Source organism: Vittaforma corneae (genome assembly GCF_000231115.1).
Source record: "Vittaforma corneae ATCC 50505 unplaced genomic scaffold supercont1.4, whole genome shotgun sequence".
Taxonomy (NCBI): domain Eukaryota; kingdom Fungi; phylum Microsporidia; family Nosematidae; genus Vittaforma; species Vittaforma corneae.
In genome coordinates, this window is record NW_006889837.1 from 66,825 (window position 1) to 87,060 (window position 20,236).

Here is a 20,236-nt window from a genome sequence, read left to right on the forward strand (position 1 = left end):
GACACACGTGCACCAGGTTGATTCTGCCTGACGTAGATGCTAGTCTCTAAGATTAAGCCATGCATGTTTCCGCAATCAGGGACGAATAGCTCAGTAAAACTGCGATGATTTAGTCTGGCTGTGTAGATAACTACGTGAAAATGTAGCTAAGGGAAGGCAGAATAAGACGCAGGACTATCAGTTAGTTGGTAGTGTAATGGACTACCAAGACAGTGACGGTTGACGGGAAATTAGGGTTTTGTACCGGAGAGGGAGCCTGAGAGATTGCTCCCACGTCCAAGGACGGCAGCAGGCGCGAAAATTGCCCACTCTTTGCAGGAGGCAGTTATGAGACGTGAAGATGAGTATCTTGTAAAGAGGGATAGGAGAATTGGAGGGCAAGTTTGGTGCCAGCAGCCGCGGTAATACCGACTCCAAGAGTGTGTATGAGAGATGCTGCAGTTAAAAAGTCCGTAGTCATAGAAGGGCAAAGAGAGATGCGAGGTCTCACAGTGCGATGATGGAGGAGCCGATGGGGAACATAGTATACCAGGGCGAGAGATGAAATGCCAAGACCCCTGGTGGACTGAGCGAGGCGAAGGCGATGTTCTTGTAGGCATTCGGTGATCAAGGACGAAGGCTGGAGTATCGAAAGTGATTAGATACCGCAGTAGTTCCAGCAGTAAAAGATGCCGACATGCTCATTGGACACAGTGGGCAGGGAGAAATCTTAAGAGTTCGGGCTCTGGGGATAGTATGCTCGCAAGGGTGAAAATTAAAGAAATTGACGGAGCTACACCACAAGGAGTGGATTGTGCGGCTTAATTTGACTCAACGCGAGGAAACTTACCAGGGCCAAGTATTGTGTAGAAACGAGCAATACAGGAGTGGTGCATGGTCGTTGGAAATTGATGGGATGACTTTGACCTTAAATGGTTGAATGAGTGAGATCTTTTGGACATGTTCCGCACGGAACAGGAAGGAAAAGGCTATAACAGATCCGAGATGCCCTCAGATGCCCTGGGCTGCACGCGCAATACAATAGCAGGTAGAGAGAGAGACAGGAAGGTGCTCAGATGGACTATGTGCTGTAAGGCACATACGAAAGAGGAATTCCTAGTAAGTGTGTATCAACAATGGATATTGAATAAGTCCCTGTAGCTTGTACACACCGCCCGTCACTATCTCAGATGTTTTTCAGGATGAAGAGTCCAGGCTCTGAATAATGAAAAGTAGATAAGATGTAAGTCGTAACAAGGTTGCGGTCGGTGAACCAGCCGCAGGATCATTGAAAACTATTCTGCCGCTCTGTTTACACTTTCCACGAGCCTCATTGGATAAAGACTGAGAGAAATCCCATTTTTCTAGCACCGTCTCTAACTTTTGATATAATCAATACTAGAAAATTTGTTGATGTTCATCCAGAATCTTTTTATCTTCTTTCTGATTTGTCTTGCAGTGCGCATCTTACACAATTCTTGATGGTCTGACTCTCAGCACATGAAAGTAGTTGCTTCACAAAGTTGTTCTATACCACCGTTCTACATACGTTTTAGGTTATTACCTCGATGAGTCTTTTTATTCAATGGGACAACTATTGGGATGGCCTTGCAATTGAGCTCCACCAATCTATTGTGTTACTTATTTTTCTATAGTATACTTTTGTTTTAATAAAGAAATTATTTGCCAGTTTTTTGATCTAAGAAAACATTATTTAATATTTTATACATCCACTTTTGATCATAATTAAAGATTTCACACTTCTGCTCATATTACAGCAACGATTTTGCAACTAACATGCATTGTATCATTTATCTTTTGCAAACTATCTTTTTGGATTCTAGTACATTGGTAGACCATATTGATCTTGATGCCAATCTAGTACAAATCATTTTTAAAATATTTAATATGGCATATCTGGAGTAGAAAGTTGTAAAAACACATCCATGGGATTGGCAAATATTTAATGTATTTAGATATTTGCTTGTATCATTGGTGAATGTCAACATAATCATAAGAAAGTTCACGCATGTCAAAAAGCATGCAAATCCATCTATGTGAATATAGCTTGTTAATATTCTTATTCCTTTATGCTTCAACTTTTGATTTTGCTATGAGTTATTGCTGTCTTGCTTAGCTATTTGAGTCTATGGTGAATAGGAGTTGTAAAATCGGAAGATGCCGCCACATATAATTGTAATTATTTGTGCCATGATTATTAAGCTTGTTTGTGTTCGAAGATATTATCCATTTTCTGAAACTTTTTCAATATTTTTCTTATAAACTTTTGAAAATATCTTTTAATTTAAAATGTAGTGCACTCCTGGTGATATGATTAGAGGAATTCATATCATACTTGTTAAATAAGCTCCTACTAATCTCAATAGAAGATGTAACAAACAGTAGCTTTTTGAACAACAATTTTTAGCTTATCTACGTATTTAGATAAGTTTTGTTAGAAATAAAAACGTAATGGTCTTGGTTAGATTATAAGGATTTTGTTGGACTGTACCATCTGACAACTTTATAATTAAAAATTCTATTCGACAACCTTTACATACTGTGTAGAGTAATATTTTCCATGGATGACCAATATACTTTTCTTATAAGGAAAGACTATTAAATTAGGAATACACTTGCTAATAGGTATAGATAGATTATGCTAACTTTTCAATTCTTTCGATTAAAATTTTTGAAAATTGAATTTTGGTATTCCTTCAAAAATACATGAAAGGATATCAAAATTCAATTTTCAAAAATGTCTTCTTATAAGCTTGGCATTTTCATTACAGTTTTTAAAGGATCCAAATCCATTAGGCCTTTTAACGTTTTTGATGCTATTTTGTTTTTATTAATCATGCAATCCACATGTAAGCCTCTGTTTGTTCATTTGTGCTTTGAAGTATGAAAACGCATCACAATATCATTTATTGTGAATTTACTTTGTGCGATAGGATGGTCTCGAACAAATGAAATTTTTGGATTTGGAAATACACGCGTTCATTGACGTATGTTCCAAATTAAGAGGGTTTGCGGTCATGTGTGGATTTTTCAAGTTTATTCATTTAAGAAAATTGGACACGATCTATCGGCCGACCAATAACCATTTGCTATGAAGTTAAACTTCGTCGGAAAAAATTTGAGATTGATGAATATTTGAGATATTACAATATTTTAAAGATAACAAGTAATTTTATATGGAAATTGTTGAAAATGAACGTATCATTATATATTTTCAGAATATGATATGTCTTGGAGGCGTGATCATTTAATGGGAATCAACATATAAGAGAGTGATTTTGTAATAATGCATACAACTGTAGTTATTTTTGATTTATTGTTCCTGTGATTTAGACACATATTCAGAAATAGAAACATGCTAAAATTTTCAAGGCATAAGGCTAAAATGGAATGTTGTATGAGATAATTTTAATAAAATATTCAAAGAATTTATGGAATGGCTGTAATATTCAATATGTATCTGGCTCTTTTTCTTTGCTAGAATAAATAATCGTTGGTATTCGATTCTTTTGCGTTGTATTTATTTCTTTTTATTTTCAATGTTAAATTTACTATCTGATTCAAAAAATATCTTGATATACTTGATATTCCTAGTAGTTTTTGTGTGATACTAACAAGGACAAATTGATTGGTTCGAAAGATTGCAAGATAAAAGTCATGGTATGGGATCAAGTTCTGTTTTGATTTAAACTTGCAATTTGCTTATGTGTGTTGCTGTAAAATTAACAGCTCATCAAACTATTAAAAATATATAATTAAACTTTTATCCGAAGATTATATCTTTTATTGGGATAATGCTCTTTATCATCAGGATCTTTATATTAACTTAAGTGGCAAAATAGCTAATGTTAATCCAAAAATACAACAAAGATACAAGATGATCGAATACACCTTGAAATTATAAATGATTTAATGATGTAACAGAATGATTTTATGATTATATTTTGGATTTAATTTGTTATTTCCGCTGAAGCATTAAAACACCATATTGTCTTGTATCTTTGTTGTTTTTCAATTAAAACGTAATTATAAAAGGCATGTACAATAAAAACATGTGAATAAAAGCACGAATATTGTGTGAAACTATGGTGTTAATGCGCTTCTTTTATGAATATGACATAAATGTCATGTTTTCAAATAGTGGAACATTGAGAAATATCTTAATAAAACATTTTATCTCAAGAAAGATGGGATTTATTATTGGCAAACAACTTTTAAAAACAGATATGTAAGAAATACTACTTTATCGACAAATTTCTAATAAAATAAATATAGTGTGAAAAACTATTTGGTGGTATAACATTCAATATCAATTAATAATTTCCAGAAAGATAATCATACTAATGCTACTTTATTTCATTAACATACATTATTTAAAAGTTATATGTGGGAAAAAGTTTTTGTAGGAACCATATAAATCTTGTTTACAGATATGACTATTGGTGAATCAAAAACTCAACAAGGCTTTTAGATATTTAAGACGTTTTTATTTTATACATGCAAATAATAACAGATAGCCCAAGATAATTTAAGAACTAGTAAAGTATAAAAATCTAGAAATAAACGTGGTGGGGTTTGTTTGTTTTTAGCAATTAGCTTCTCGTAATATTAAATATTGAAGTATTAAATAGCATTTCCCCAAAATCTATCACACAAGTTAGTATTTAAATTGGTAATGATAAAAATATTTGAGTGTTTTCGTTAGTTGATTTCTAATACTCTTATAAAAATGTGAAATAGTTGTGCGTATTTAAAGAAATGAATGCCCGTGATAATTTTATATGAACGCCACAGTTATTCCTGCAATGATGAAATTTTTCAATTTTAAAGGTTAGGTTTTCAATGCATAAATTGTTGAGTGTTTGTCTGAATAAACAATGAAAGGGGAATATCGTCAAAATTAGTATAATTAAAAAATCTAATGCGTGCCATTGCATATTTGCACCATATTTATTTTTTGATTAATTATATTTCACCGCCAGCCATTCCTATCTTCGGAAACATAGATTATATAACCAACTAGGAATCCAAAAGATATGGATTTTACGGCCATATTCTTATATTATATGTATGCAATTTAATCACAATTGAGCTTAAACAAAGCAGTTCTAATAAATGCGTACGTTATCCTCAACTGGGTATATTTTGTATTAACTTGGTTAGTATTTTTAAAAATTTTTATAAAGAAGATTTGATCTCAATTTCAAAACGGTCAACAAAGTATTTCGTTTGATATTATATATCCATGTTTTCCTTAAAAAATAAATGGGTGATGTTTGTGTGTTTTATTTTAATCACCATCCATTCATATACTTCTTACCAAAAGTAAGTAGATGCATACTAGTTTAAGTTTAATATGCTCGAGATCTAGTGGCAATAACAATGATGTTGTTGGAATAGCTATCAAAAATACCAAGATCAAGCTAGCTTCACCTTCATTCACAGTGTAAATTTGTATGCAACAGAACATTTCCAATATAATGTTTGGTGGAGATTCATGAACATGTCCACAACATACAGACGATGGCTACAGAAACTCGCCTTGTGTTTTGAATTCTCATCATATGAATAGCATTGGATTCATGAAAAACTCATCGGTGCCATTTCCTTCTCAATCCTTATAAAGTTTGCATCCGGCCATTCAATATACGCCTCAAAATGAGTATGACACAGTCAACTCTAACAACATGGGATTTTGGATGCATGCTTTTTGTACCTTTCACATACCAATAATGACATCCACTTGACCATAGCGCATGTCAAAAGATCAAACAGCTTGAATTGGTAATTTTTGTTCTTACACAATTTGTGTACATTTATATTCTAATTCATTGACAATCTTAGAAATGGCACATCTTTAATATTTTTTATGCAAATCGGCATTGACTGCGCTGTTCTCTGAAAATAGTTTAAACTCATGAAGATAAAAGCTAAAAACGTAAAATTAGTGATGGTATGATCTATTTTACAATAGTATGAAACTATTTTCTAAAAACATTTTAATGGTATTATTAAAACTGTGATTAAATTTAGTTTATCTTTTTCCTTATCTATATTAAGTGATTGTATATAATGCCAAGGAGCCGTTATCCGATTTTAACAACTCCACTGCATACATATGCAGTGGACAATAATATACTTCTTTGACTGAGTTTTCACAAACATTTTTCAATTTTACACAAAAACTTTTCTCATTACTACTTACTTTTTAAGCTATTTATTTAAATTATCTTTTCAAATACCAGTTTATAATGTTTATAAACACATATTGTTTGTTTCTAGTCTTGTGTGATAATTGATAATATTGAAAATAGCTATTATTTGCATCTTTTTAATTTCATTTGCATTTTGCTGTTTTGCTATACTTTAAATGAATACTGTAAAGATACGCTATTTGATAATAAGTAGTATTAAAGGAATATTATTAAGTTTTATTTTTCCAAATGCTTGATTTATGAAGTTGTATCACAATCTAATAGAAACATGGAATGCAAATGAAAATTTTTATCTTTAATGTGTTCATATCGGCTCACAAGTGCATGAAGTTGATTAGTAATGTAACGGTCTTTTATTGAGCTCGCGTGAATCATTAAATTTTATTAAACTCATGCATGAATTTACCCGATTGGGTTATGTGTATTTATTTCTTTTATAATTGATTCCAAATTTTATACATGTCAATTGATTTGCAATAACTCTTGGCATTGAGATAGTTGATTCTATTTCCTAAATTGATGATGAAATGTTTTGAATTACAAATTATCTGCTCAAAATACCTTTAATTAGAAACAACAAGATCCAATGTATAATAAGTTTAAATTAAACAGAAGCTGCCATTTTAAATTTTGGTTTTATTTATATGACAAACTATGCAATCACATCAGAATTTGAGAAATGAATAATGTTTAGTACTAATAAGGTTGGCAGGTAAGAGACTCCTTTAATTGATGCTTTATACTGTGATGGTGGCTATTAGCTCAAAAATGAAAATAATATAATGGTGATGCTAGTGTACATATATCATGCAGTGATGCTGATTGTTTTTATGTTTACAAAAATAGTGTTTTTTGGATATTACAACAACTTATTATTCGATTGGATTTTTAGGATAAGGATTTAGAACCTATAAAAACTGATAATAATATTGAAAAGCTGAGCAATTTAAATTATGCAACTAATTTCAAAGAAATAATTTTGTAAAAGAGACAATTAATTTTTAGAGAGAAATTGTTGGTTATACTTATATACTAATGCTATATTGTTAAAACAGGATCAAATTTGATAAAGTAAATCGTTTAAAATATACAAAAGTTGATTTTGTAAACTCAACAAGATATAGACACGATAATCAATACAGGAGTTTTCATTGCATATATTACTTTCTTATGTATCACCCTGACATCACACTCTATATCTTTTGCTTTCACAAACCACACTTTGCTTAATTTTAACTACGTGGTATTGTAATTTTAAATCAATATGCAATTGTACATATTCATTTCGTGGGTATAATCAATAACATAATTTATTCTTAAAATTTTTAATTATCTCTAAAATTAAACGACCATATTTTAGGGTCAAATAGATGATTCTTATACATACTATGCCGTTCACAGTACTATCAATGATTAGTATTCAACGAACATGGTCACATTTAACACAGTTTTCATTTTAAGTTTAGTTTAATTAATTAGCATGGCGTTATATAATTTTCGAACCATCTCATTTTATTTTTGAAATCAAAATAAAGCAATTTCAAAGCTAGGATGTTGGCGATGCAATTAAAAACAATCCAATATAATGTTCAAGATGAACTAGAATTGTAGCTGACGAAAGCATTATAACAGAAAATTAGTTGCCTCGTAAAGTTAGATGTAGATATGATGGAGATCTAAAGTTCAAAAACATACATCTGAATGAATAATTGACCTAACTGTCAAGACATTTTGAAAATAAAATGTATTTAAAAATTTTAAATTTTAGTTTGAATAAATAAAACCATAGGGAGTAAATAATGAAGAAAGTTATTTAACAAATACAATGATATTTGCTAACAATTCCCCTTCCTTATTAGTTATTGGGCTTTAAAGCACTATTTTTTGCTTCTTCATAAATTTTATTTATTCAGGTTGATATTTTGCAATACTGTTTTACTCTGGTGTTAATAATGTACATATGATTTAATGTACCTCTTAAATAAACAAATAAGCATTTATTATTTGATAATGCTAATTACAAGGATGATTTTGTAAATCCACGTACAATATGCGTGGTCAAAATTTAAAACTTTAATTCCTAGAATCATAAGTATCTACCAAGTTGGGTCATATAACAGTATCTTGGCAAATTTGCAACAAGGCGGATGTGTAAAATTTTAATAAATGTGGTGAGCAAACCCGTACTAAGATTGTAGACTTGAGTATTCTAATTGAAAAAATACAAAACAATAAATTTAGATTATTTCAAGTTTGATATAAAACTTGATTTTGTGTACTTTCAAATGCCATTGAAGTTTTAAATCAAAACAATTTTACTATGAAAAATTTTCTAAGAAATAGAATGGTCCATGCCACAACACTTTCCAAGTTTTTATGAATTAGTTAATTATAGCATGTAAGTATGGTGTGAGAAGAGTTAGTTCAAAAGTTTGAGATACTATTGCCCCATGGTTTTTGCCAAGTTTTAATAGACTTTAATGGCATCCAAGTTAAAACATAAATTTTACCCAAGTGATAAAATTCATTGGCATATAAAAATTTCCATATGCCTCGCATTGGTAAATATTAAATTAAATGCTATCTTAAGCATTATGTGATTTTAAGATCACTTGTAATGATTAAGAATGGCCCTTTAAATTTGTATTACTTTAGGAAATGTTATTATTATGCGAGTGATATAACAAAAAGCAGATGTCCACCATCCAGAATCAATAAATACTATGCATAATAATGAGAATTTAAATCATGAGACAGGATATTGCCAAATTATTATGGAGACTTCTAGTAAAAAATTTGACCATATAAATTCCTTTAAACCTTTTAGACTATGGTAATGTCCACAGTATTTAAATATATAATAGATTGACATTTAAGAACAAAAAAGAAATATTATACCGATACATTATCTTTTTAGATATGAAGTCAAGAAGTGGAATATTAAAAGTTAATGAAGAAAATTAAAACAGCTAGTTTTACATAATAGAAAATGTAAAAGATGTATCAAAATTTTTAATCTGTAAAACTTAATAGACCGAGAGACTTGAGAGATGGTGCATTGCAAGTTATTTTGAAGATTTATTAGAAAGATAAAATCAGAAAATGTAGCTATTGGCCAACACTTAAAACAAACAATTACAACTATAATATAAAACTGTTTTCTAACTTTAATAATGGACTTATTCCAACAATTGATGTATTTGATATGTAAATTTGGACAACTTTGTCTCAAGAAATGAATACTACCACAATCGTGCCAATATTTAATAAAGAACGCAATGCTATGCAAGGATCTTGGTCACAGATAAGTGTACCTTTTATAGTTATTTATTGGGAAAGCAATTTTAATTACATAAGAATTATAAGACATTATGTGTATGTGTACTTAACTAAGAATCTAATGTTTAGATCACCATAATGATCATTTAGAATGTTTGTTTTAAATAAAATGCAGTAGATCAAACAGTTACTTAAATGCTTAAATACTAACTAAAATAATGGCCGTGTTCCAGAATTTTTAACAATGCTATCACATCACATGTTCAAAATTTTAATTTATTTATAATAAATTTGGCCGATGTTCTACACAAAACATTAATTTTAAAGTATTCAAATCGTCTTAACCACCAATTTTTTTAAAAATCAATTCGACTTTAATAATAATATATGTAATAAAAACAGAGCCATGATAACATAAGAATAATTAAAAAAGATTCGATTCTTTAGTATGAAATTTAATTTTTGATAGACTCTATTAATTAAAATTTCAAAAAAATCTTCTTAGACTGAAATGAGCAGTTTGAGAAATGGTTTGATACTTTGATTTTATAATCCAATCCAATAATGGTTTAATCTTTTAATAAAAAGAATTGATTTGCTGTGATGCGAAGTTTTTGAACAGACCTAATTAACAAAGAAAGTTAGCGCTTTAAATTGATAGAATATAATTACTTTATCTTAGTATATGAATAGTTTATTCGTCCCTGTTACAAAACCAAACAAACACCATTACGTTCTTATCACTTTATGTTATCTTGAATAACTTCTTTCTATTGTGACATGATGCTAATATTAATAATATTTACTAGATTCTTAAGATGGTACCTCTTTTAGTTTCTTCAGGATTTTTGCATGTTGCTAGCGGTCATTAATTCAAGACGAGTAGCTATAGCCTACTTCACTTTATCAGAAATATCAATTTCTTTGTTTAAAAAGCAACTATTTCATAACATGATTTTCGGTGGATGTATGACAAATTGTGCAAACCCACCTTTCAGGATTAAACGGATACTACTTTGGTGGTTTTATTTTTACCTCTTCTTTTCACAACCACTTTCGCATTCAAATATTCATGTGTTTCCCTTAAATAATTGCGAATATAGAATTTTAAATTAGATTTGTCAATTTAGATTAAAGTGTCAGAAGGCACATAAGTTTAGAAATGAGAGCGAATATTAACTATGCGCTGATGTACTAAACAAAAATTGTAGTCTCACTACTGATAAATTAATCATGTAGAGAGGAAAAAGCTGCATAATCGGTTTAAATATGAGAGTAGCCGACAACTAATTACAACCTACCTTATTCGCAAATATATTTTATAGAAAATAACATCTCCATCAAAATATTGTTTAGATGTGGGAGTGTACCAGTCCTTATACTCTTTAAATATGATTGAAAATATTTTCTAGATCGTTTTCGTAAAAATAATATGTATAAAAATATACCTAAAACAATTCACAAAATTATTCTAAAGAAGACACTTTATGGTTTAGAATTACTCTAATCTATATCCCAACTTTGAAAATTATTTCGTTCATATTTATAGTAGTATTTTTAAAGAATGAGCTTATGATTTATGGAGGCTAAATACAAAACTCCACACACTCTCTAATCCCGTTTATCGGGAGAGTGGGCACTTATTATTTTAGTTAAATCTATAATTGAGATGAACGTATTAAGCACGAAACAGTTGATAAAAGGAGTTTTATTTCTTCATCTTTATTAAGATCTTGCCGGTTTCTAATGATAATGCCGAAACAAGTCACTAAATCAGCGCATAACTGGCAATCAAAAATTAAACATGAAAGGCTACTTTTCTTTTTACAAAAATGCATTAATATTTTTATTTACAGACATAGTTGTTATATTTATAATGGATCTTGAATGTTATGTATGCTGAAATATTCATAAATTAGGATGAGATAATTTGTGTGAATATAAATTTTAAATATGACATGTGTTGATAATTAATTTCCAGTACTTTATCTTTTTGATTATAGATTGTCATGTTGCTTCTAATTTTTCTTGTTCAGCAAAAAATCGAGATGAAAAAATAAAAAGCAAAAAATACACAGGTGAAAATTAATTTTTAAATGTACAGCCAGTTTTATCCATTATATCTCGCTTTTTATGTTTATTAGATATGCTAATGTTTCAATTAAGTTCCTTATATTAATGTTTAACAGTCATTTATATTATATCATACAAATTTCTACAATTTCTTTCATTGCTGTATTTGTTTTATGCTTAGTAGACCAACAATAAATGCCTTATAGTTATTCAAGATTTGCAGCTGCCATAATCGATATGGCATGATTTTCAATATTTTAAAGCTTGTATTTTTAAAAAATTTATATTCCACCATAATATGATGATGTATAATCAGAATTTTTAACAGTTTTTGTTTTTAAAGATTACATGATAATAAAATAATGTATCTTCTAATTCAAGTCGGTCTGTTAGAAAAAACATGCAATGGTCCAATGGTATAATGCCATACAAATGGCGTTAAAATATTATTAATATCAGTCAATTAAGATTTTCAAAAAGATATTAACATGATAGGACCATCTGGTAATATACTATTCAAGTACTGTAACAATAATGATAATTGTGAGAATTAACATACATGAATGTTTAAAATCGATGCTATACTAAAAATAACGAGAAATTGAGCTCTTTATATGGTTGATATCTCTTTGTGCCTTTCCAGTAGGATAGTTGACATTATTTAAAAATATCTTAATCAGTATTTGATTTTGATATTGATAAGCTTATTCTAAGATATTTTGGCAATAAGAATGTTTTAGTCTATGAAAATCACTTAAAGATGATGGCCAGATCTATAAATATTTTACTGATGTTCTCCATCAAGAGGTGCCGTTACTTTGTCGAAGAACGAGCAAATATACTTTGAGGAAATCGTGCGGATAATTTTTGATTATTTTGACATTATTGATTGTATTTATTTAAAAGTTGAACTTTTTTTAAGATGTATGTTTTTATATTTGAAGGTCGGTCCATTGACGTAGATTATTTTAAACGTTTATATAAAAGCCGCTGGTCTTCAAATATAAGAGATGGGCACTAAAAAAATATACAAATAGAAAACGTATGCAATCATCAAGGCACAGAAACAATGTACTGTCACTGTGAAGAAAACTAAAATTTGATAATCTCAAGTTTCCTAGATAAAGCTTTCAAAAATGATTCTACTTTGTAACAAAAAATTTTCACCTATCAAATATTATTAAAGAACACACTTACTTGTATGCCAAATTGTCGTAAATATAATATACATTTTAAATTCTATATGTGTCGATATCCATACTTTAACAAACATTTGATATGCTAGAAAATAATGTATATTGGTTTGATAGGCAATTGTGAAGTGATCACATTACTTAAACAACGAAGTTTATTGTTTTTAAACTTATGCTACGATGTGGTTCATTGATATGTAATTTATATAATGAAAAAAGAGAATTTGCGAATCTCGGGGCCATGAATTGATTACAAGATTAAAGAACAACATGGGTATTTCATGAAAACAGTAAATCGACGAAGAAAATATGTGTTATTTTCATCGGAAACATAAAAACAAGACTATTCCTCATGATTTCATGAATTCTACTGACTCTCGAAATGTTTTGAATGATTTAAATCAAGAGGATCAGCAATAAAGATAGAAAACGAAATGCACAATCGGATATTCAAAGTAATATTTAAACCACATTCAACAATTTTACATTATGCTTACTATCAACACTTCTTGATAAATTAATAATTGATAAAAGTAAGAAGAATAATTTAATGAGAAAAATTTGTCATGTATTTTCTCAAAGTATTATTTTAAACTACATAATAAACAAAAAATAAAGCACCTTGGCATTCACAACAATGATTATCGAAATGCACTATTAAACATTCTATTGGAAAATGTGAAGGTGAGCTAAAACTATTAGTTTAACGTCTTGACGTTTTATATTGTATTTGATATTTATTTTGTAAATTTTAGCAAATTATAAATTTTTAATTCATAATTTACTAAAAGGTAACGACGAATGTTATATTAAAAACATTTAAAGCCATGGACTGACATATTTTTTTAAAATAATCACCTTGTTTTTCAAGAAATGTTGTTAAAGTAGAGCACAGCGGAACCAATTTTACCATTCGCCCTTGCAAATATTGTAGTAGGTGAGATCTTGATTTTATATTTAAAATAATAGGAAGTAGCACATAATATACTAATAATCTTCCAAGATATTTTGGTTGGAATATTACAATATCAAATGTTATTGGAAACGATGACCTAGCCGAAATTACACCAAAATACTGATATTTATTGCCAAACAACACCATTTAATACTTGGTAGGGATGCTAAGAATATTAAGCGTGTTATATATTGAAAAACATGACAAAATTTAATGCGTGTTAGAATATTTGTTCAATATCAAAATTGCCAGATGAAAAATCACTAAATTTTCAATAAAAATGTAAAGAAAGATTCATTTGGTTTTCATTACAGGAAAACATAATATTTTAGAATATTCAATCCAGACCCAGCAGAAAGTGATAAACTAACAAAAATCTTTTAGCATTACTGTTGGCAAAGCAGGTTTATAATGAAAAATAGTTAGAAATCTATTCAAAAGCTTAGTATTCAAAGCCTGATTATAGGATCTTTTATAAAGAAAGAATAGATTTACTTATTAATAAAGTGAACACAATTTTAAGATAATGAATTGGGTAGCAAGCCAAGAAAAATCTGTAGGGTTTTTATGTACAAGTTATTTAAAACTGAAATTCAATTGGTGGAATTTGATGTCCGTTCCTCTTTTCTAAACATGAAAACAAATAACATAGGCATACTGTTATACTTCCTATTGAATTTGGACAATACAACACTTACAGACTATGTAGTAGCTGTAGGCCATAGCAAACATTTTCCTTCATGTTGTAATATTTACGATCTGAGATCAATATTGAACTGCTTTAAACATAATTTATATTCTTATTATAAAAACAAAATGCATGTTGAAAATTAAAAGTACAATATTATGTGCGCCATTTAAGTTTTTTAATACTATATTTTTGATTCTATTCTTTATATTTTATTGGATATACTCTTTAATAAATAATCATTGCTTACTACAATCCTTTACTTACTTCAGAAAAAAGCGTTGCTTGCATCTTCCTTGCCTATTCTTTGAACAACATCTTTTTATATATAGTAGCAATAAATTAGTAGTCTTTTAGCAAAATCGTTTTCTATAATGGATTTATTTACTCCTCCAAATAAAGAAGAATAAGTAATGGTAGTTAAATGCACATTTGAAGATTGTAACAAGACATTTACATGCAAAGCCAATCTAAATGACCATATCAATGTACACATGGGAATAAAGCCGTTTACATGCGAAATTTGCCAAAAATCATTCTCATGTAAACGGTATCTCAAATCTCACCATCAATCACATGGAAACCCCATTAGGTGTGAGCAATGTGGTAAGCTTTTCACTAGAAAGTATAAATTGAAGGTACATTCAGAAAAATACTGTTTAAAAATTTACAAGTGTTCTTTCTGTTTGAAAATTTACAAAAAAAAAGGGTGTTATGAGGAACATGTGAAAGACTGTAGGAAGAAATTAAGTAAAAAAGTATCTTCTAAAATGGATACATGTAAAAGAAAATCATCTAAAATAGTTGCATGCGAAATTTGCCGGTCTGAATATAGTGGAAAAAAGAATTTAATAGCACACATAAAGGCCAAACATGAAAACGTGAGATTCAAATGTAAATTTTGTGAAAAGTTATTTGTATACAACTGCTCGATGATAAAGCACATGAAAAAAGCACACAGTGGAAATTTAGAAAAGCATTTGAACATATAATTTTAATTTCTATAGAATTAAATACAGTTTAAAGGTTATATTCATGTTTAAAATAGTATACTGATTTTACAACCAATTCATTTAATAGTCAGAATTCAGGAACCTGAACGTTTCTGAGTTGGTATAGGTGGCAGATGGTACATTTAATAGGTTTGCAGCACCAACTATTCCAGTTGCTGTATTATTTTCAAATGGGAACCAAATGTAGAAGAAATTGACCTGACTTGAGCCAAAGTTTTCTACATACAGAGTATTGGCAACATTGAGATCTTTAGTTTTTACCAAATATTGCTGGAGAAGCTCAGCATAGAGGCTATAAGTTGAGAAGCCCCCAAGTTTATTATTTTGTTCTGCACACCTAGAAACGGTTATGTGGATTTGATACAAAAGGATACGAATGAAGATTATAACAATATCGTGGATAGCTGTATTGCCAAGAATGGAATTAAACAATTTCAAAGCATTAGATTCACTTCCGAAAGTAAGATCAGTATAAGTGCAGGGAGGGCAGAGTAGATCATAACATTTATTAGTCTTTGCACACATCAGAGCAGTATGTGATATCTTAATAGTTGAGCTATCAACTATGAGATCAAGATAGTAATAGAACCTCTGAAGGAAGAAAAGAATGAAGTTCGAGTCAAATTTAAGGGAATAAATTCCAGAATGAGAATCAGCATTGTAATAGAATGCATTGAGCGCATCGTAGTTCTCACATCCATCACATTGAGATGCAAATTTAATAAGGCCTTTTACGTCATTTTTAATGTACATTTTCTTCAATTTTTTAGCATTTGGAATTTTAGCTACAAATTCAGCAATATTAGCAAATTCTAAGTAAGGCTTGCAGCAATCCTTTAGTGATGGGCAGCAGTCATCAAAACATATAAATGGCCTAACATCGATGATACTCTTATACTTTTTGCAATCACCGTCAAACTTAGTATAACAAGCCTTTAAGCAGTCTTGCTCACAGACCTCTGTTGAGCAGGATGTAAAGCTGCTATCACAGTCACAAGGCTCATTGCATTTAGACTGAACAGATTCAAGTAGAGTGAATAAAAGAGAAGCTAGCATTTGTTAGGGGTAGGAATATTTTCTTTTTTATTAATAATGAGATTGATATTAAAATTTAGATAAATTAAAAACAAACAAAGGGAAAAATAAATGACAATGACAATAATAAGAGGAAAGAAGAAAAGACAGCAATAAATGTTATAAAGACAGGAAAAACTGCTTAACATTACTGAATTGGCAGTGTTGACATTTATCGTACTAATTTTAAGGCCTTTTCATTTGTTTATGTAAAAATCAATTGAATTTGAAATTCAAACAATGCTTATCAAACATATTCATTTGTAAATATCAACATTCAAAATTTGCATCAGTGCACTGACAAACACTTCAATTAAAAATTGAAGTAGGGCAAACATGACCTAGAATGAATTAGTATAATTATATATAACGTTCAATACACACACCTCACTTTAAATGCTACTTCTAAATACAATTCAACTTTTAAATAAATACATCAGTGCATGTTCTTTCTTAATCTATTCTCTTAAATTCTAGTCTTTGTTGTACTGGTTCGTCTACATTTGTTCCTTTTACGTGTCTTAGCTCATTTTTACTAATACCAAGACTCTCTAAAACAGTCAGTTTCTTGAGAAGTTTAGGCCATACCATTTCATCAATTGTATTCTTTGCCACAAGATAGTGAATATCAACATTATCACACTGTCCAATCCTATGAACACGATCCTCTGCCTGTAACATAGTTCCCGGATTCCAATACAGCTCTGCAAATATTACAGCTTTGCCCGAGGTAAGAGTCAGTCCCGTCGAACAAGCAGTCAAGCTTAGGATTGCTATTCTTATATTCTCATCATTTTGGAACATGTCTACCAAATTTTGTCTCTTTGTAGACTGTGTGGCTCCATCAATCCTTATATACTTTATTTGTTTTTCCACACAAAAACTCTCAAGTGCATCTAGCATCTCTTTATGGTGAGCAAATACAATACATTTAATTTTCTTCTCTATTATACCTTCCATGTACTTTATAACAGGCTCTCTTTTAATAATGGAGGCTTGATTGTATTCTTGCATTATCCGAGTATCTAAATTATCACCAAATAATTCACCTTTCTTCAGTGTTGTGCTTTCAGATGCTCTAGTATCCAAGAAAATCTGTCGACGGAATTTTTTAGGTAATTGGTTAAGTACATTATCTTTCACTCTTCTTATCATAAATGCTTTTTCAATGACAGCTGATAGCTCTACTGCATTGCTGCATCCCCGATAATCAAAGAATGTACCAATTTTTCTTCCATCACAATAACGGGATCCATATACCTGAAATGATGGATAGAGACCCCTATCTAAAGCGCAGATGATTGGATATAGCTCAAGAGGTCTGCTTGTAGCTGGAGTACCTGAGATCATAATAAGCCTGGAGGACTTCTGGAGTAAGGGTAGAAGTAATTTTGTTCTTTTTGAATTCATAGATTTCAAATAATGACATTCGTCACATATTATAACGCCATACTTGCATGTATTAAGTACATCTATGAAGTTCACTGCAAGGTTATAGCTCATGATAGCTATTCTACATCCAAAATCAGTTTTTTCTCTGATTATACAAGCCTCTTCGCTTAAAAATCGTTGCACTGAATCAAGCCAATTGTAACACAGAGAAGCAGGTGATAAAATCAAGAGGGGATACTCCAATTTGTAATAATTGGCGATAGCCAATGCCTGAATAGTCTTTCCAAGTCCCATATCATCTGCCAGGAGGATTCTTCCATTTCTATTAATAGCAAAATTTACTGCTTCACGTTGAAAAGCCATTAAAATATCATATATTCCACCTTGCAAATCATAAGAATCATTTTTGTATGTTCTTTTTGCCAAAGTTATTGTTCCTTGTGGTATTTTATCAAATATTATTTTGCTCTTGACCAGTTCTTTTACTACTTCTTCGTAGTATTCAACATCAAACGTCCACTCATTTGACTTTGTATCGTAGCTAGAACGGGGAAGTTTAGATAAGACAAGAGCAATTAGCTTATTTGAAGGCTTCAAAAGAACTCTGCAATTCTTATTCAAGGATATCTTTACTTTGAATGGTGTTGTAATGTTTTTGCTGTCCTCTACTTGGAGATCATTCTTTTCAATCTTGACTGAGCTCCGAGACTTGTTTTCATTCTGTGTCTGAAAGGGAAGATTCAGCACCTTTTCACGGGTCTTATTTATGCTTTTCCACATTAACTGTTCATACGGCAGCTTCTTGCCATCCATGGATTTTAAATTTTTAAAATAGAAAAGACAAAGATAGAAACCCGTCAAGTACAAATATAGTAATTTAATGTTATATTATTAAATGTATTACGCTTACAAACAATGATCTTACATGATAAAATACAAAAAAGCATCAACTTTTACTTTTATTTACTCGCTGAACTATTTCACAGGTGTTTCCGAAAATCTTGAACTAAATATTTTACACCACACTTCTAATAAATATTAAAATTAGTTAGTTAGTAATGAAAATTAATTTTAAATAGAACGTGGAAAGTGCATAACTGCTTTGACATTAAACAAAGGCATTTTATCTGAAAGTATATCAAAATCTTTTTAATTATTGCTAAACATACTGCATAGATGAATTATATTGAGCATTCTGGTCTAAAGCCATAATGCGATGGGGTTTTCTCATTTAAAACTAAATACTGCCACAATAAGCTCAGTACGCTTAGTGTCACGAATATTAATGTAAGCTTATCACCAAAATCGATAGTAAAGGAAAAGATGTTATTCACAAGATCTAATACTTCGTTTTTGCCAACGACTAGACCAAGATACTGAATGAATATAAAACTACTCGTAAGTGCAAATAGAATAGACAGAAAGATCATTTCAACTATGTGGAACATTTTGAGGTATGCAAGAAGCAGAAGGGTGGATATTAGAAAGAAGAAGAGATAATGAGAGCTAGCTGCACTGCTAGGGATAGTCAAATTCCAAATAGACATGGTTATATATACAAATACAATGTATTTGCAGAAAGAATAAAAGCAACTAAGCAAGTATGCAATGAGCATTGAAAAGAGTAAGACAGGAACGTCAAAATCAAGCACAACTTCAGCCAGTTTGGGATACTTTTCCTTCAACAGGTTTTCAATGAAGTTTTCAAAAGAAGAGATGAAGGACAATTTTTGAGGAGCAATAACCAAATAAACAATGAATGCAACAATTGGAAAGAGTGTGACAGACTTCCTTGACCTAATTCCAGAAACAGCAATATGACAGGCATAGAGTAAAACAAGGAAATTAATGAGAAGGAGGATTAAAAATTCCCATGATTGTTCTAAATTGCTAAAAATGATTTTGAAAGCACCAATCCCTTCATTTTTGAAGAACTCATATAAAATTTGCTGAAACTCTTGGAACTCATTGATAACATTTTCGAACTTTGACCAAGTTCCGTTACGTATGTTGGACCATTTTATGCCGGAAACTTTCTCCAAGAATTCTCCCATCCCATTTAAAGTATGCAAAAAAGATTCAAGTACGTTGGAAACATTCATTTTGGGGGATAAAAAAAATAAGAAAAAAGTAGAACATATAAAAGAGTAAAAGCAATATCAAATACACAATGTAGAATAAGAATAGAAATTATGTAGAGTAAGAAAACAAAGTGGTACAAATTAATATAACTCAACCTATATTAAAGGAGACATCACTCGTTTAAGCTTAAATATAAATATATTATCTACATAAACAATGGATTATTATAAATATCATAGATTGTTTTATGCTAGAATGAAAGGTAGACATCA

At 30.1% G+C, this 20,236-nt stretch overlaps 6 protein-coding genes and 1 non-coding gene across 7 annotated transcripts; 3 read left to right on the forward strand and 4 right to left on the reverse strand.

Annotated features, from left to right (window-relative positions):
• The first annotated feature begins 11 nt into the window (after window positions 1–11).
• Window positions 12–1,270, forward strand: VICG_02296. Its single transcript, XR_552274.1, has one exon. It is a non-coding gene; the product is annotated as an 18S ribosomal RNA (ribosomal RNA).
• Window positions 1,271–13,544: 12,274 nt separating this feature from the next.
• VICG_00671 (uncharacterized protein) lies at window positions 13,545–13,862 on the reverse strand (the record flags this gene model as incomplete). Its single annotated transcript, XM_007604060.1, has 1 exon — window positions 13,545–13,862. The coding sequence occupies one exon, from the start codon at window positions 13,860–13,862 to the stop codon at window positions 13,545–13,547; it is 318 nt and encodes a 105-aa protein (XP_007604122.1).
• Window positions 13,863–14,246: 384 nt separating this feature from the next.
• Window positions 14,247–14,549, forward strand: VICG_00672 (uncharacterized protein; the record flags this gene model as incomplete). Its single annotated transcript, XM_007604061.1, has 1 exon — window positions 14,247–14,549. The coding sequence occupies one exon, from the start codon at window positions 14,247–14,249 to the stop codon at window positions 14,547–14,549; it is 303 nt and encodes a 100-aa protein (XP_007604123.1).
• Window positions 14,550–14,816: 267 nt separating this feature from the next.
• On the forward strand, window positions 14,817–15,395 carry VICG_00673 (uncharacterized protein; the record flags this gene model as incomplete). Its single annotated transcript, XM_007604062.1, has 1 exon — window positions 14,817–15,395. The coding sequence occupies one exon, from the start codon at window positions 14,817–14,819 to the stop codon at window positions 15,393–15,395; it is 579 nt and encodes a 192-aa protein (XP_007604124.1).
• An 81-nt stretch (window positions 15,396–15,476) lies between these two features.
• VICG_00674 (uncharacterized protein) lies at window positions 15,477–16,472 on the reverse strand (the record flags this gene model as incomplete). Its single annotated transcript, XM_007604063.1, has 1 exon — window positions 15,477–16,472. One exon carries the CDS (start codon window positions 16,470–16,472, stop codon window positions 15,477–15,479), a length of 996 nt encoding a protein of 331 aa, XP_007604125.1.
• A 471-nt stretch (window positions 16,473–16,943) lies between these two features.
• VICG_00675 (uncharacterized protein) lies at window positions 16,944–18,695 on the reverse strand (the record flags this gene model as incomplete). The annotated part of the gene is made up of 1 exon (XM_007604064.1): window positions 16,944–18,695. One exon carries the CDS (start codon window positions 18,693–18,695, stop codon window positions 16,944–16,946), a length of 1,752 nt encoding a protein of 583 aa, XP_007604126.1.
• A 368-nt stretch (window positions 18,696–19,063) lies between these two features.
• VICG_00676 (uncharacterized protein) lies at window positions 19,064–19,984 on the reverse strand (the record flags this gene model as incomplete). Its single annotated transcript, XM_007604065.1, has 1 exon — window positions 19,064–19,984. The coding sequence occupies one exon, from the start codon at window positions 19,982–19,984 to the stop codon at window positions 19,064–19,066; it is 921 nt and encodes a 306-aa protein (XP_007604127.1).
• Between the last annotated feature and the right edge of the window lie 252 nt (window positions 19,985–20,236).